This window comes from Vanessa cardui, chromosome 9 (genome assembly GCF_905220365.1).
Source record: "Vanessa cardui chromosome 9, ilVanCard2.1, whole genome shotgun sequence".
NCBI lineage: Eukaryota > Metazoa > Arthropoda > Insecta > Lepidoptera > Nymphalidae > Vanessa > Vanessa cardui.
Window position 1 is genome coordinate 7891194 of NC_061131.1, and position 15348 is coordinate 7906541.

Genomic DNA, 15348 nt, shown 5'->3' on the forward strand with positions numbered 1-15348 from the left:
TTTATATTTCATCATACAAATTTAACTGTAAATATCGTAATTAGTTAGTCGGATATTTATGAGTGAATATGAATTACTTTTTCTTTTCTTTTGTTCTCGCCATTAACATCTCTAGCTACACTGTAGCCATCAAAAATCATTACAACCTTACCAAATGGAAAAGTGGAATTTGTTGAAGAATAGGGCGTTATTGCTTTATCTGTTCTACGATTTTCTTTATTTTCCTCGGTATCAGAGCCATTTCTGCCAATGACTCGTTTATTACTGGTGTAATCGAAGATTTTTTCAGTAGATTCGGCGATTCGTATCGATGTGTTTTTCTCCTGGGTGTCATATTCTCGTAATCTTGAAGTAAATTTCGGTAAAAATATTGCGCTTTCTGTTTCGTTTCTTCGAATTTCGAATTCAGTATTTCTTTTGTATTCTGGAATGTTTCCTGAATAGTCTTCAATGGTTTCATTTGTCGAGAGAACAGATTTTTTTGTTTCATCGGTTCCTCTATAAATCTTTGAATTTCGGGGATCTGTGCTGATTCCTCGTATTCTTCCACTGGATCTATGGCTACTTGTATTGTTTCGTGTATGGCTGTTGGTATTTTCTTCATTGTGTTGTATATCGAGTTCCCCTTGTCCGTTGATGGTAATATATTCATTATTTCTTCGAACCCCGGTGATATGTCCCTCAAAGCTCCCGTTATATGAGGGGCCGCTTCTCTTACGGAATCTAGTATTGTTTCTCCAAAAGCCAGAGGAATCTCTTGTAAGTATTGAGGATACGTTCTTATTGTGTCTGATACTGTGGATGTTATCATTGGCAAAATGATAGGTTGGCGTGGTGGTAATAAGGACAATGCTGGAAGTCTCAGTCTCGACTTCAGTGGTAGAAGGCGTGGGATATGTCTCTTGTTTCGGGTCAGATCTGATCTTGGAATCATGTTTACTGACGCATGTGCACGGCCTTTCGTTACTGTCCTCGGTATTAAATTGATTTCTCTTGTATTTGTATTTTCTTGTGTCATAGGTTTCGCTCGAACCTGAACTGAGAATATTATCAAATAACATCCCAATATTTCTAAGTAAAGGTATATACTTAGTATGTTTTTCATCTTGTTGAATTTCTCGTTTTGCGGTAAGTTTTTTACGTTTGTTTCGGGGTCTTTGTAAATGTTTTAATTTCTTGGGTTTTGAGGGTGATTTTATTTGAAATGTCTTCTTATACTTTAATGAAGATATCTTTTTGGTTTGGGGTATATTATCTGCAAAATAGAACAATTCCAATATTATCTTTCTCAAAATAAGTATTCTAAATTAAGGTAGCTCGTTAGCAGTGCCTGTTGTTTTACTGATCATAGTCCCGTGTCTGTTTATCAAGAATATATTTGTTTGCTCACTCATTGGGTTTGAGACACGAATAAAATTGCAATTGTAAAAGTATTTAATAAAAACATTTTACTTACGTGGTTCAAATATCTTCTCAGGAGGTTGGGTTGCTTTTTCTGCGGCAATAACGTCGTTGAGTGAAAAAGGTTTAGCATCTAGATCTGTAATTATGTACACAATAATGATAAAATATATTTTTTATTAAATAATATCATAAAATTGGGATAATGGCGGCAGGATGATGACTATGTGATCTGTAATATGCTACACAATGTTTTAGAAACCGTATTTTTATTACGAAAATAAGGGCTAAAGTACACATATGGCAGGCCAGTGTATAAATTCTGTTACTTTTGACTTAATGTTATAGCCTCTATATAGTTAGTGGTTTGTGAATTAACTTATTGTATATGACAAAAGTTTTTAATAAATTATTTATTTTATAAAACTAAAATTTAAATTACATTTTATTTAAAAATATTGATAGGAAAGTATAAGAACTGCAAAACTAAAACAAATGAAATCTGCCTTTTATTTTTTAAGCGTAACGTTTGCGCTAAAATTGTGCGAGGTCAAGGCATTTTAAGTTATTAATATCACTCACAGTATACAGAAAGATATCTCTTTAATTAACACTGAATATACAAACATATATGATTATTAATAAAAATGAACAATGTCTACTTACAAGGTGTAAGAACACTACTAATACAAATGTAATAATATAATATTCTTATTTCCATTTTCTACCATTTTCAAATAAGTTTAGTTACTGACTATAGGAAGTTAATTCAAAATGTGTTTTGTTTTGAGTGTGCTAAATGTTTTTATAATATACAGCAATATGCCTTACGAAGCAAATTCAAGCACGTTTTAATATTTTCAAATACGTTTCTGCGAATGTATTTATTGGGATTTGGTTTTCAAGCAATTAGTCACTTATATGTATATAAATACATTCTAGTTATAATAATGATATTTAAAAAATATATAAAATTAATAGTATCAACATCGTCAGATTTTTTAAGTTGAATATTTTTTTCTAAAAACAATATACAAAATACAAATAACTATCGCTTACGAGGAGATTCGGGGTAAAACTGCTAGACTAAATTAATTATTTTTTAGTTTATTTTTCCCCCACTAGAAGTATGGGAAAAATAATAACGGTCACATTTTGTCAAATACTTTCCAAAAATTCAAATGCAATACTGGTACAAATCGTTTGGCGAAAAAAAAAACTTTACTCCTTTGCAGTGGTATGGCGGCCATTGGTAACTCTCGGAAAAGTATGGCAAGGTGATTTTCGTGATTGGCTACTTGACGATGATATGCTATCCAAAAATTAGCCTGGTACAAATGGTTGAATTGTTTTATTAAAATTAACTTATTCGCGTAGGTATGGCGGGCTGTAAGCCACACCCAAGAAGTATGGCATTACGCTACCGCCTACCTCTTTTTTTTCGACTATCTGAAAATACAAGCATTTTTGTGGAACAAATCGTTCGACACTCGTTATTTTTCTTACGCATTCGATTAATGCCCACGCGATTGGGCCGCCGGTGCGAGCGCTATGAACATCATTTTCCTTTTTGTCTTCATGTGATTAGACCCCTGAAGAACCGCTATATATATTTGTACCAGACAAATGACTAAATATTTTGTCATTATCATCTTCCGGTCTATTATCTTAATTTGAAAATTGATATAAAGAAAGTAAATCATTTAGTTCTCGTTAATATACATTTGTACCTATATTCTGTTTTTATATTATATGTTATAAATATAAATAGAAATTCATGAGGACAAGAATGTGTAAAATTTAATTTAGAATTGAGCCGAAACAATTGATCTTGCTTCTAGCTCTCTTCTGTAGCTTCAAATTTAACATTTGATATAAACGTACTTGGTAGAGATATGTAGTTTGAAGCAGAATATAAGGCTTAATATTTCGAGTGAGTGTTGGCCGGTATGTGATCTGAACAATTTGCCAATAATCCCAGCTCAATTTCCGAGGCAATATGTAAGGTATCGAACTCGAATTTGAGATATCAATAGATAAGAATAAAAATAGCATGAATGTAAGTCACGTTTTAAAATTATGCCAAATTAATATTTATTTTAAAAAGTCTCAAGGCCTAGAATAATTTCCAAGAAGAGTAATTGTAAAGCAAATATAAAATTCTCAGTAAATCCTCACCTCCTTTTAAAATGATCTGACTTATAAAAAACTGACTTCTATATACCGCAACGCAAAAAATGGTGAAATGTAACATTTTATGATTGACTAGCTATACCCGCCCGCTTCGCTGGGCATTAGTGGCAGAAAAATAAAGTTTGAATTTTTCATTTTGCAATTAATTACTAATCATCAACATTGTACAAATAATAAAGAAACAAATCAAGATACAATTATAATAAATCAAATACTTAAAAATTATTTTTTTAATATCCGTCAAATATTTAATCTTTTTGAATGATGTTCTCGATAGGCTGCTGATTGATCATAACACCCATAAACTTATTTGTCAAGATCACATCTTCTTTTTGTTGAATCCGGAAACAGATATGATTCTCATTCTCATAGAATGTTTTTGATGGTATAATCTCGGTGTAAAGTTGGTACGATGAAAATTTTAATTAAATTTCTATAGTTTGTAAAAGTTTGCAACACACCAAACACGTCCTCTTTAATCCGGTACATTTACAACCTTGTCAATACTTTCGAACGTATGTCAAAGCATCCTGAGCGTATTCGTGCATATGTTTTGGACATCCACTGTACGAAGATCTGTACGAAGAGCCTGTCGTAAGATTATTTTGATACAGTCCGAGATGATATCCATCTTCTGCTCGCATAAACCAAATTGTATAATCGTGATAATTGTCATACGATTGATGTGTTTCAGCGACACCTAGATTGTTTTTGTGTCGCTTAGTGATAACATTACCTTGTTTTGTAATTTCTGTACCGAATTACAGCTGTGAGTTCAAAAGCTATGGGAGCATTAAAACGCCTTTCATGCTCTGCATTCAATAGCGTTCTATCAGCATTGATAATGACTTTGAATCATTTGTCAATAAATCACAAAATCTTTAACTAACCAATTATTTTCATAAAGCATAATCCTAAATTAAGCGATGATTTCTCGATCAGTTGTGGTACTGAACATGCATCGAAGATCAATCTTTTTCTATGTTGTCCATTAAATAAATGTCCAGAAACTGGGGATTTTATTTAGATACTGAAAGAAGTTAACCAATCATATGATACACTTTAAACGTAGACGCGAAATTATTGTATTGTAGAATATTTGATGCTCCAAATGATGTCATTTGAAAACATGAATTAAAATTTATAATTAGTGAAGGAAATATTGAGACTCCTTAGTAGTTCTAATAACGTAGGTAAGAAGAGATTCTGGTGGTTCAACCAGTTGTGGGAAATACATTTTGCCAGAGGAGTAGCACATGCCAGCAGTTTATTTTAAACATCATAGCGTGACAATGGACATACTATATTCATTAAACCAATGATCACATCGGGATGCATCTTGTTATCATAACCTATACCGTAATTGAAGGCTGATTTATTGAGAATGGTTCTAGTTCTTGACTTAGTCTATTTTAATCGTTGATCATCCAGTCATTGGGCTCGCTCATCAGGTTTTTCAGTATCTGTTGATGAAGATGCTTGTTCGAAGATCTGAAACTTGATCATTACGTTGTCTAACTGTTTTGGCAACTCTCAAAGTAAAAATTCGCTTCTATACGTATTTCTTGTTGGTGTGTTGTTTCCGTAGCTCTTTTAGATGACGCTGCGCATATATTTGTTTATGTTCCGATCTTTTCTTTCTTCAATGGTATGGTGGTTTCTATTTATGTATATTAATAAGTAGTTTTTTGGTTATTTGTCTTACGTTTACATTTTATACTAAAGATTCATTGTTATTGGAGTTATGAGTATACTTACCAATTATGATTATTGTTTACTTTCTTATAATCTGACAGCTAATCACTTCTTCCCGTACATGTAATCTATGTATAATTATTTTAAAATGACAATTATTATTGTTGTGATTATTTTATGTTTATTGACATATGACGGAAATTAAGTTAGTTTGTTTGCTTTTTGAATAGATTTCATTTCATTTTTTTTGTAAATATTTCATAATTATAGAATTGCATCGTGATTTAGGTAAGGGCCATCTGTTGGTTATTTTTAATGTTACGGATGAAATAATCACTTTCTCCATAAAGAAATACTTTACCGTTACTTTACGTTTTACGTAGTACGTTTATTATTTCATGACAATCGGTTGAACGGTGTAGAAATCTTTATATCGCAGCGCCACATGGTGGTGAGTTACATCAATGGGGATAGCATAATCACTTTCTCCATAAAACAATAGATATACATACCAATTTTCGTAATACAAACAAATCGACTTTATAAAGATAGCCTATGATTTGCGCAAGGACATGTTTTTCCTGTATACTAATTTTTATAAAGATCGGTGCAGCTGTTCTCGAGTTTAAGCAGAACATATAGACAGACAGACATAAATTACAAAAATGATAAAAATTATGTCAGTCAATCATAAATAGAACATTTATACGAATTAAGACAAAAAATAAGTGTACAGACAGACTCTAGAGATTTATATAGTAGTATAGATTTAGTATTCACGTGCGATAACTTTATTATTAGCGTATTTCATGTATAGCTTTGGTGTTTCTATACCGATTTCTATGATTCTTTAATACGGAATAGTAAATACTGTTAACTTTTTTAATTTGGGATGATTGAGAGTGTTATAAACGTAGGAATAGTCAAATATAATCAGAAAGATTCGATGTACTTAGCTATTGGGAGTGTCACGTGTTATTGTGAGTCTACCGTAAAAGATAGACATAGGCTGTCATGGGATATTTTTTACATAATTTTAAGGAGAACATTTCCGTAATACATGATTTCTATGTACCTTTAACCATTAAGGCTGTACACGCGACGGAAGCTTAAAATAGGGAGTAATTTCTACCGTTTTCCCAACATTTACCTTCACTGCTCTGCTCCTATTGATTTTAGCGTAATGAAAAGTATACTATAACCAGCTCAGGAGTATGAAAAATAATTGTACCAAGTTTCGTTAAAATCCGTCGAGTAGTTTTTGTTTCTATACCGGTTATACAGACAGACAGACAGACAGACAAAAATTTTACTGATTGCATTTTTGCCATCAGTATCGATCCCTGATCACCCCCTGATGGTTATTTTGGAAAAATATTTCATGTACAGAATTGACATCCCTACAGATTTATTATAAGTATAGACAAACATTTACCATGAGCAGAGATCAAACCAATAGAACAGCTGATAGTAAAACGGTGTACAGTTAACAGAATGCGTCGCAGAAATTAATTCATTTTATTCATCTTTTTACTAAACTAAAACTAAATCTATCTATAATCTTTTTACATCGTGTATAAAATTATTAACTTTATGATTTGATAGACTTTTTAGTGATGTACTACAAAGTCTATAAAATAAAATCATAAACATCACGTTTCAAATTAATATAAGTATAGTATCGGAACCATATCAATCCCTGTCTAAATTGGGTGATACTAATAAAAATGCTAATGCTGGCGCTTTAAAAATTTTCATGGTTATTTTTTTTAAAGTAATCGAAAGAATTAATTAATTTTGGTTTAGCTAGTCCCGGGTTTGATGCTTTATATTATTGTTTTTTTATTTTTACATCAAAAGCATTTTTGGTTAATGTTTTTTTGTAGATGAACTTACATGCGTTCTGTGTAGTGTGTGGCAATAGAACTTTGTCATCTATGATTTTTTTATTGAAAATATCATTTTAAGTGAAAAACACATACAGAATAAATGATCAGTTCACTAATTTTTGCTTTTGTTGTCTATACGTATTGGGTGTATAAGATTTTATCATGTCCAATCACTAACTAAATAAATTATATTTTCCTTTTATTTAGATCAATGAATAGAATGAAAGCCCCAATAGGATTATCACCAAATGAGTATCTAACTTGGATTGTAATTTTCTCTTTTACGATACATCAAAGTCGGCATTGATCGAATGTTTGTGAACGCAATACGCATCGTTGGTCAACTCTGTCGGAATCTTTAATAATAAGATAAATATTTTATCAGATTTGCATATTTTCCTTTGAATTACTTGGATAAAAAAGAAATAAATAATGATATCATATCTGAAATTATATAGGTTTATGAAAAGAAAAACGTTAAATATTTAATTTATAACCTCATTTTTCCACAAACCAACCAAATTAATTATAGGAGTTTCTATTACTATAGTCAATACATGTGATGATCGTATCTTCATATTATGTAATGTTCATATATTGAGTTATATATGAGTTATAATTGCAAAGTATAACAAACATAAATAATAAAATTGCTCTACTTGAGTATTGATCTGCTTTTCACATGAATTTTAAATTGTCAGTCAGGAGCAAGAATCTCACGAACGTCATTTTGCATTCGAGAGTAAACGGTTTTCACGTGTAAATCTGGTATACGTATTGAAAATAAAATTGTATTAATGGTTTTAACAAATATAGAATTTCATTTAAATAAATTCTAGTTTTCAAAACTAATATTCAAAGCATATTTTGGAATACCAGGTATCAAGTATTGGAATGGAATCTGTGACTTTGATAACGCTAGACGGTCTGCATAATGTTTGAGCTATTGATGTTTTTATAATGGGATGTATAATTTTCAACTGATTAATTCAATGAAAACATTTATACTAAATTACTAATCTTAACTAAATTACTTTCAAAGTAAAGATGACAGTAAAATTGTTTTATTTTTATTTTTGTGTACACTCCCATTTGGTTGCCCAATCATCAATTATTCGACCGCCAAACATCAATACTGTATATTTCTGTGATTTGATTTTGAGGGTGAATGACCCTGGATACATGCCATTGTGGTATAACGCATTAGATTAAATTTGTATAGAAAATTTTCACCCGCAGTCCGTGGAGACCTCTTAGGCAGCTTGGTAATATCTTGGCAATATTAAATTTTAATTTTTGAAATGGTGTAACTATTATTATTTGATATAACTCATTCATAAATATAGAATTATACATATTATTGTACGTAATTGTACCTAGGTATAATTCCATGGTGTCGTAGCTTTGTCCACGCCAAATCTAATTTCACTCATGTTCTCCACCCCTGGATTCATAACGCTTGAGGAATCTTAGCTTAAGCGGTGATATATAATTTTTGCACTGCTAAGGTGTATGGGCAAGTGTTATCGCTGGTCATCTGCCTTCCTGAAATAAGAAAACAATTGATATATCTATCTAATATTTTTAGTTTTAGCAAAATAATTGGAGCAGCATTATGTATATGAAGCTAAGATGGCCCAGTGGTTAGAACGCGTGGATCTTAACCGATGGTTGCGGGTTCAATCCAGGCAAGCACCACTATATATATATATATATATATATGTGCTTAATTTGTGTTTATAATTCATTTCGCTCGGTGGTGAAGGAAAACACCATGAGGAAACTTGCAAGTGTCTAATTTCTTCGAAATTCTGCCACATGTGCATTCCACCAACTCGCATTGGAACAGCGTTGTGGAATAGGTTCCAAACCCTCTCCTTAATGGAAGAGGAGGCCTTATCCCAGGAGTGGGAAATTTACAGGCTGTTACTTAATGTCTGTCAATAATTATACGGGTAGGTATTATAGATGTCGATTTTCCGTGGATAACTCATTTGTCATGTCTTTGGTGAAGGCTCAATAGCTGCTATTGGAAAGGCTTGGCAATTTACTGACCCTTATACGGTTCGGTTAGTGGTGAGTGTACGTACAAGTTATTTTCGAAGCTATCCTCTGAGTCGAAGGGTTTGAAAGAATCTGCGTATTACAAAAGTTTAAAAATCCGTTTTAAATATGAATTTAAATTGCTTTTATATTCTTTAATAAAAAATCCTTAAGTAATTGAAGTTGTAGTAGAAAAATATTTGATTTTATTATTTGCAGAAGAAGCTAGGCTAAGTGAATATTATAATCCGATTTAACTCGGTCGTACCTGGCCGCAATCCTCATCTAGAATTGATTGCCTGCCACCCTGGAAGGAAATTGCACGTGAAAATTTGCAGAGCATTCACTATGTATTTGATATTATAAAAGTCGTTTTTATTAAGACCATGGTATTTATAATGTTCGTCTAAAAACTTAAATTTATAATGATAAGGTACTCATTCAAATTAAATTATAAAGAACAAAGAAAGATAACTTTATTTGTTAAATTCCAAACAAAATGTTATAAAACAGCCTGTAAGACAAGAAAGAAAAGAGAATGATCATTGATGACTTAGAGATAAAAAAATCGTAATATGAGTAATAATATTAACGATTTGTATGCGTTTTGAGTTTAGAATAATTATGAGGTAAATAAATAAACACATATAATGTTTGTGTGTTCCAAACCCTCTCCTTAATGGAAGAGGAGGCCTTATCCCAGGAGTGAGAAATTTACAGACTGTTACTTAATGTCTATTGTCTATGGTTTTTATACATAATTTATTATTTATAGTTATCATATAGATATATGACGACCGCTTAAGTGACAGAAGAGATTCAACTGGAAATATGCTCCACTATAAATTCCCAATTGATATTCAAATAACGGTACTTTTTATTCAACGTGCACTTCAACTTCTTGAAGACTGAATTTAAGTATGTAATGCCTTGGCGTTAAAAGTATTGGATTATAATAGGAAAGTTAAAAAAATATTTATAAGAAAAAATTATAGCCAGTATGTATGTACTTAAAATTAGTCTGAATGGCTGCTTATTTCGCAAATATATGAATAAAAACGCGATGAATTTTATACATTTAAAGTAAAGCGAAAATCTTAATTTTTCTAATACTCGTTTTATTTTTCTTGTTTGTATATATTGACTCAAACAGTAGGTACTGTTTCTTTAAAATCGGAGTTATTAAAGTATAATTTTGATCAACATTACGACTGGCAACGTATGGTTTTGCTATATTCTATATGTCTTCGATTTGATTAAGGTCTGATGGTATGAGGGCAAGGGTAATTAAGTAAAACCATGACGATTTTATAAGTCGTCGACTATGTCATTTCTACGTTTACTGTTTAGTAAGGTGCCTTATCCAAAATTACTACGAATTAATTCGGAAGATTGGGTAAAATTGTATACTCTGACATGTCGTAAAAAAATAGAGCAACATTCTCTATGACTCAATATTTATGGCGACGTGAATTAAAAAAATGAACTATGTACACCTACCCGTGGTCGACTCGAGACTACCGCTTGGGTTGAGCTTCCCGCTACCCGCGCTTCCCCCCAACGGAAAATAATGGGGCGCGTCTTCGTAGTCGAACTGATTCTAAAGATTATTTTAATATTGAAAAAAGTTCATACCTTTAATTCTTTATCTGATAATCAATACTAACAATTGAGATTTTGTCTTAACTGAAAACTACGAAGCCAATACAACCATAATATAAATAATAATAAGATACGTAGTACGTTATGGCGATGGTTATTGTATATAATATTATTAATAAGTAGCCGCGCTTCACAATAAATTATCAAACTATAATGCGGTCCTCCCATATTAAATATGAGTGGTTTTAAAAATCACTCTTCTTACAGAATTATAATCACGATATATATTCGCCTTATGTGAAAAGTATAAATTATTAAAACTTATATGAAATTTGGAGCGTTTAATCGCCGTGAATCATGATTGGACGATTTTGTAGCGCGACGGCTGCTATCAAGACTTTAATTACAGAAGTCGTTTTGCTCGAGGAACCCATATTGCTATCGATAAAACTAATTAATGTCCAATTTGAACTGCGCTTTGAATGTTTCTAAATAATTTTAACTATATCTAATACAGTATATCAATACATTGATGATTATGAAAAATGTTAATCTCCAAGCTAATGATTAGGCAGTGTAAAATAAATAAGTACCTACAGACTTCCATTTTGATAAATTACTTTATATATATTCAAGGCCACTTTTTTTAAATTAAAGACTAACAGAGACAAATAAATATTTAATTTTTTTGTTTGTGTAGCACTAACAGAAAATAAAGACAATGGAACATAAAAAAAAAATGTTCTGTAGTCTGTAGTCTGTTTTCCCTATTTATGTAGTAAATCGTTCTAAATGTTGGAACAAATATGATATAAAACATCCGATGGGTCAATCAGTGTGCGTGTTAGTCTGAACATAAGAAAATTTCATATTTTCTACGCCCGTTCATTATCGCATTTTTTGTTATGAAACTTTGCTTCACAACCTTAACAACAATTAAGGGTTCAATCCTGATTCCTCGAATTATTCGGATTCTTTTATTAAGAGTCTGACAAACTTTACTACAAGTTGAAGATAAAGTAATAATATTGGATAACAGTATCTTAAATATTTTAATAAAACTGCATACATTGTGAGGATGAGGGTTATAACGAAGTTCAAAAGTATACTACAGAACCCTAAAAACAACGCGCGCAAGCGTTGTTCAAACATTGTTGCTGATTCATGGCACTTCATTGCATACCAGGCACAATGTCAAACTCGACTAAACTAAAGGAAGCGTTGTGGGAAATGTGTTTACACTAAAACGTGATCGTTAACAAAATGCAAGTTACATGCAATGTGTGTTGACTTTACGTGTCAAATTTTAAGAATGTATACTTAAACCAAAGTTTTCTATTGTTATTATATTTGCTTTTTGGGACCAGATTAGTCTACTCTACTGCAAAAAATAAATGGAAATTGATATTTTTCGATTTATTATTCACGCCATTCCTCTACAAAAACAATGGGAACTAAGATGATATGATATTAATTGGGAGGGTCTTTAAATCGGAGGTGAAATTCATATAATTTTTCTGTGTGTCGACAAAATACTTGTTAATGATTTCTTTTGATTCTAAGTAATATTATGAATGCGAAAGTAAGACTTTTTATTTGTTCGTTCCCAACTCAACTGATCATTATAAAAATTTCGTATAAATATTGTCAGGATACAGAAGAGGATACCTCTTCACACTCACGGGTGGGCGAAGATAAGGGACAAAAAGTATTATTTTTGTACTAAATATTAATTGACTTTGTTATCTTGACTTATTTTGTGTGGGTACAGAATTACAGATTCATTTGGCTCGAGAATTAAAGTACAATACAGAGGTAATTGTAAAGCAAACTTATTATAAAGATACGTCAAAACGACTTGTCAACGAAGCACGTTGTACTCGGTCAGCAGAAAATGATATCGTAGCGTATATTTTATACCTACTAATAGTAATGTCGTCTTTCAAAAATTGGTATTTCTTAGTTTTTATTAGTATCGTAAATGTGACCTTTACTTTCTTTATTGATATTATTGTAGGTATAGACATAACCTTTTTTATATTTATCACGTATGTGTGTTGTGCAAAGATCAGATGCAGAAAAATTACATCTAAGTGTGAAAAATGTTAAATTATGCTCTTAGTTTGTAATAACTTCTAATCAAAACCGGAAAAATCATATAAAACTTAAAAATATATTGATATGTATATTCAATATAGTATACTGTCACATCTTGAGTGAATAGTCATTATTACTAAACATATTTGCTTAAAAATAAATACAAACTAATTATATTTTTGTTTCTAACTTCATAATGACTTTGAACAATTTTTAGTCCGACGACTACCTTAATTAAACTTTCCCACGATTCAGCTTTTTTTAATTTATTTTGTATTGAGTTATATGTATAATTATCAAAACAATTTAAGTTCGTTTTCATGTTACTTGTTTAGCTAATTTGATTTTTATGTTAAAAATAAACCAATTAAGAATAAGGCCAAAATAATTATTACATCAATTGAGGATTAAAAACTATGATTATAAAAATATATAAATAATGTTATTATATTATATACAAGATTATAGTATACAATTTTGTCAAGTTAGTATTGGTTGAATTTCAGGTCTCAGTAGTAGCAGTTTCCTGTGGATTATTTTTGTTAAAACGTTTTATTCAATATTAACTTTTATTGTAAGTCAAGTAAGTATAAACATTATTTTTTTGCAATAAAACAGGTATTACGCAGAAGTTTTCAGATGCTTCAGAAGTTTAACACTTTCTTTGTGGACAAAACGTCAGGGTGAAATTTTCATTGAAGTGCGTCGTGGAATAGTACTCCTTTGACGGCGATCACTCAATGGTTCTTGCATGCATCTTTTGTGCTATGCAAATATAAAGTGTGAATTTTCTCCGGATAACTTGTATCTTTAATGTAATATTTAGTCTTTGTTATGACACTTTGGGAATCTTTAGTAATAAATAAATCATAAATGAGTTTTAAGATAAGAAATTATTTTTAAAATTACTTATAAATTTAGCCTAATTGACTTCGCTGAATTTAAAATTAGATTAATGAGTAATGTTGTTTTATAAATGCGATGACGCATTGCCGCAAATAATTTCAAAGCCGTTTATTATACATAAGCGCCCAACGAGCTAAGTTCAACAATTAAAAGACTTAACAAGGTCGTGAAGTAGGGCTTTAAGTTTACCGAGCACTCGATATTATTACAGAACATGAATGCCTGTCATCAACGCTTTTATACCTCATTGATTTGCTTTCAGTTCTTAAACAGGTTAAATATATTTAATAAATAAATCGTTCTGATAATTATTGATTTCATAAAGTTTTTTAATATTCGCAAAGGCAAAATTTTATATATCTTTTAAATGTTGTTTACGTTATAGAATATATTTAAAGATAAAAAATATTAGCTATTAATATATTTGACTCTTAAAGACTTTACATACATACAAAATTTTCAATAGCTCAATAATATACTACATCTGGGCTAAGATCACCTTCTCGCTAAAGAAGAAGCTGGCTACGTAAATAAGCCATTATTTCACATAGAAAGTAAAGGATAAAAAACGGTTATTGTGGTTTCTTCCTACGAAATAGATATGTATAGTTTATTTACGATATCACATTAGAAATCTCTCAAATTATCAGTATTTCTCTACAATACACATAAACCTTTTTGAATCACTTTTTTTTTTAATAATACTGCATCTAAATCCGTTGTGTAATTTTTAAGATCTAAACATATACAGAAATGGACAGACAGTTGTAAGGGGCTTTGTTTTATGATATGTAATAAGTAAATAAAAAAATAATTAACATAAAAAACATATTAACAATTATTTTTCAACAAATGTTTTTATTGAAAAATTTTGCTATCTATATATTTCTATTAGAAAATCATACAATGTATTTTCATATGAATTATGGAGCTGTATTACGAGTGCAAAATATTAGCATGAATATTCTATTAAATGTTTATTAACCATTCTCAATATTGTGCGTGATTAGCATTATGAATCAATATAGGTAAACGCTATTCGACAATAAACACTTTTGATTAATATCACGTTTATAGACCGCACGTATGTATTTTATTTGTGAATTCACATACAAATTTAATTTATTCTTTAAAGTATTCTTCTCTCACTTTATATAAGGATAATAAAAAAAATTGCTTAAAAATCTTCAAGTGCCTTAAAAATACTTTTCTTATAATAGACATTTACCACGTACCATTACTGAAGTACCCATACTTGGCACACTTTCACATGGAAATGAGGAAAACGCGAGCCTGTTGAGCTCAGAATCTCATCACACACCGTCTTTCTCTCCAAATGGATGACATGAAACACGTTTCAGATAATATGCATTCAATTTGATTACATTAAGAAAGTGGAACCAGCTCCGAGATTATTCCTCCATCCTCTCTTAATAACTTAAGAACTGATGTTCGGTGGAAAAGTTAATAAGCTGAAGATATTCTTGTCATGCATTTGTAGTAATAGCAAAGTCAAAACTTT

General features: G+C 30.7%; 1 protein-coding gene across 1 annotated transcript; it reads right to left on the reverse strand.

Moving 5' to 3' along the window:
* Positions 1-53: 53 nt before the first annotated feature.
* LOC124532459 lies at positions 54-11257 on the reverse strand. Its single transcript, XM_047107363.1, has 4 exons — positions 11231-11257; positions 10722-10821; positions 1457-1540; positions 54-1255 (listed from the first exon to the last, which is right to left on the reverse strand). The coding sequence occupies exons 1-4, from the start codon at positions 11255-11257 to the stop codon at positions 57-59; spliced, it is 1410 nt and encodes a 469-aa protein (XP_046963319.1). The 3' UTR covers positions 54-56.
* Between the last annotated feature and the right edge of the window lie 4091 nt (positions 11258-15348).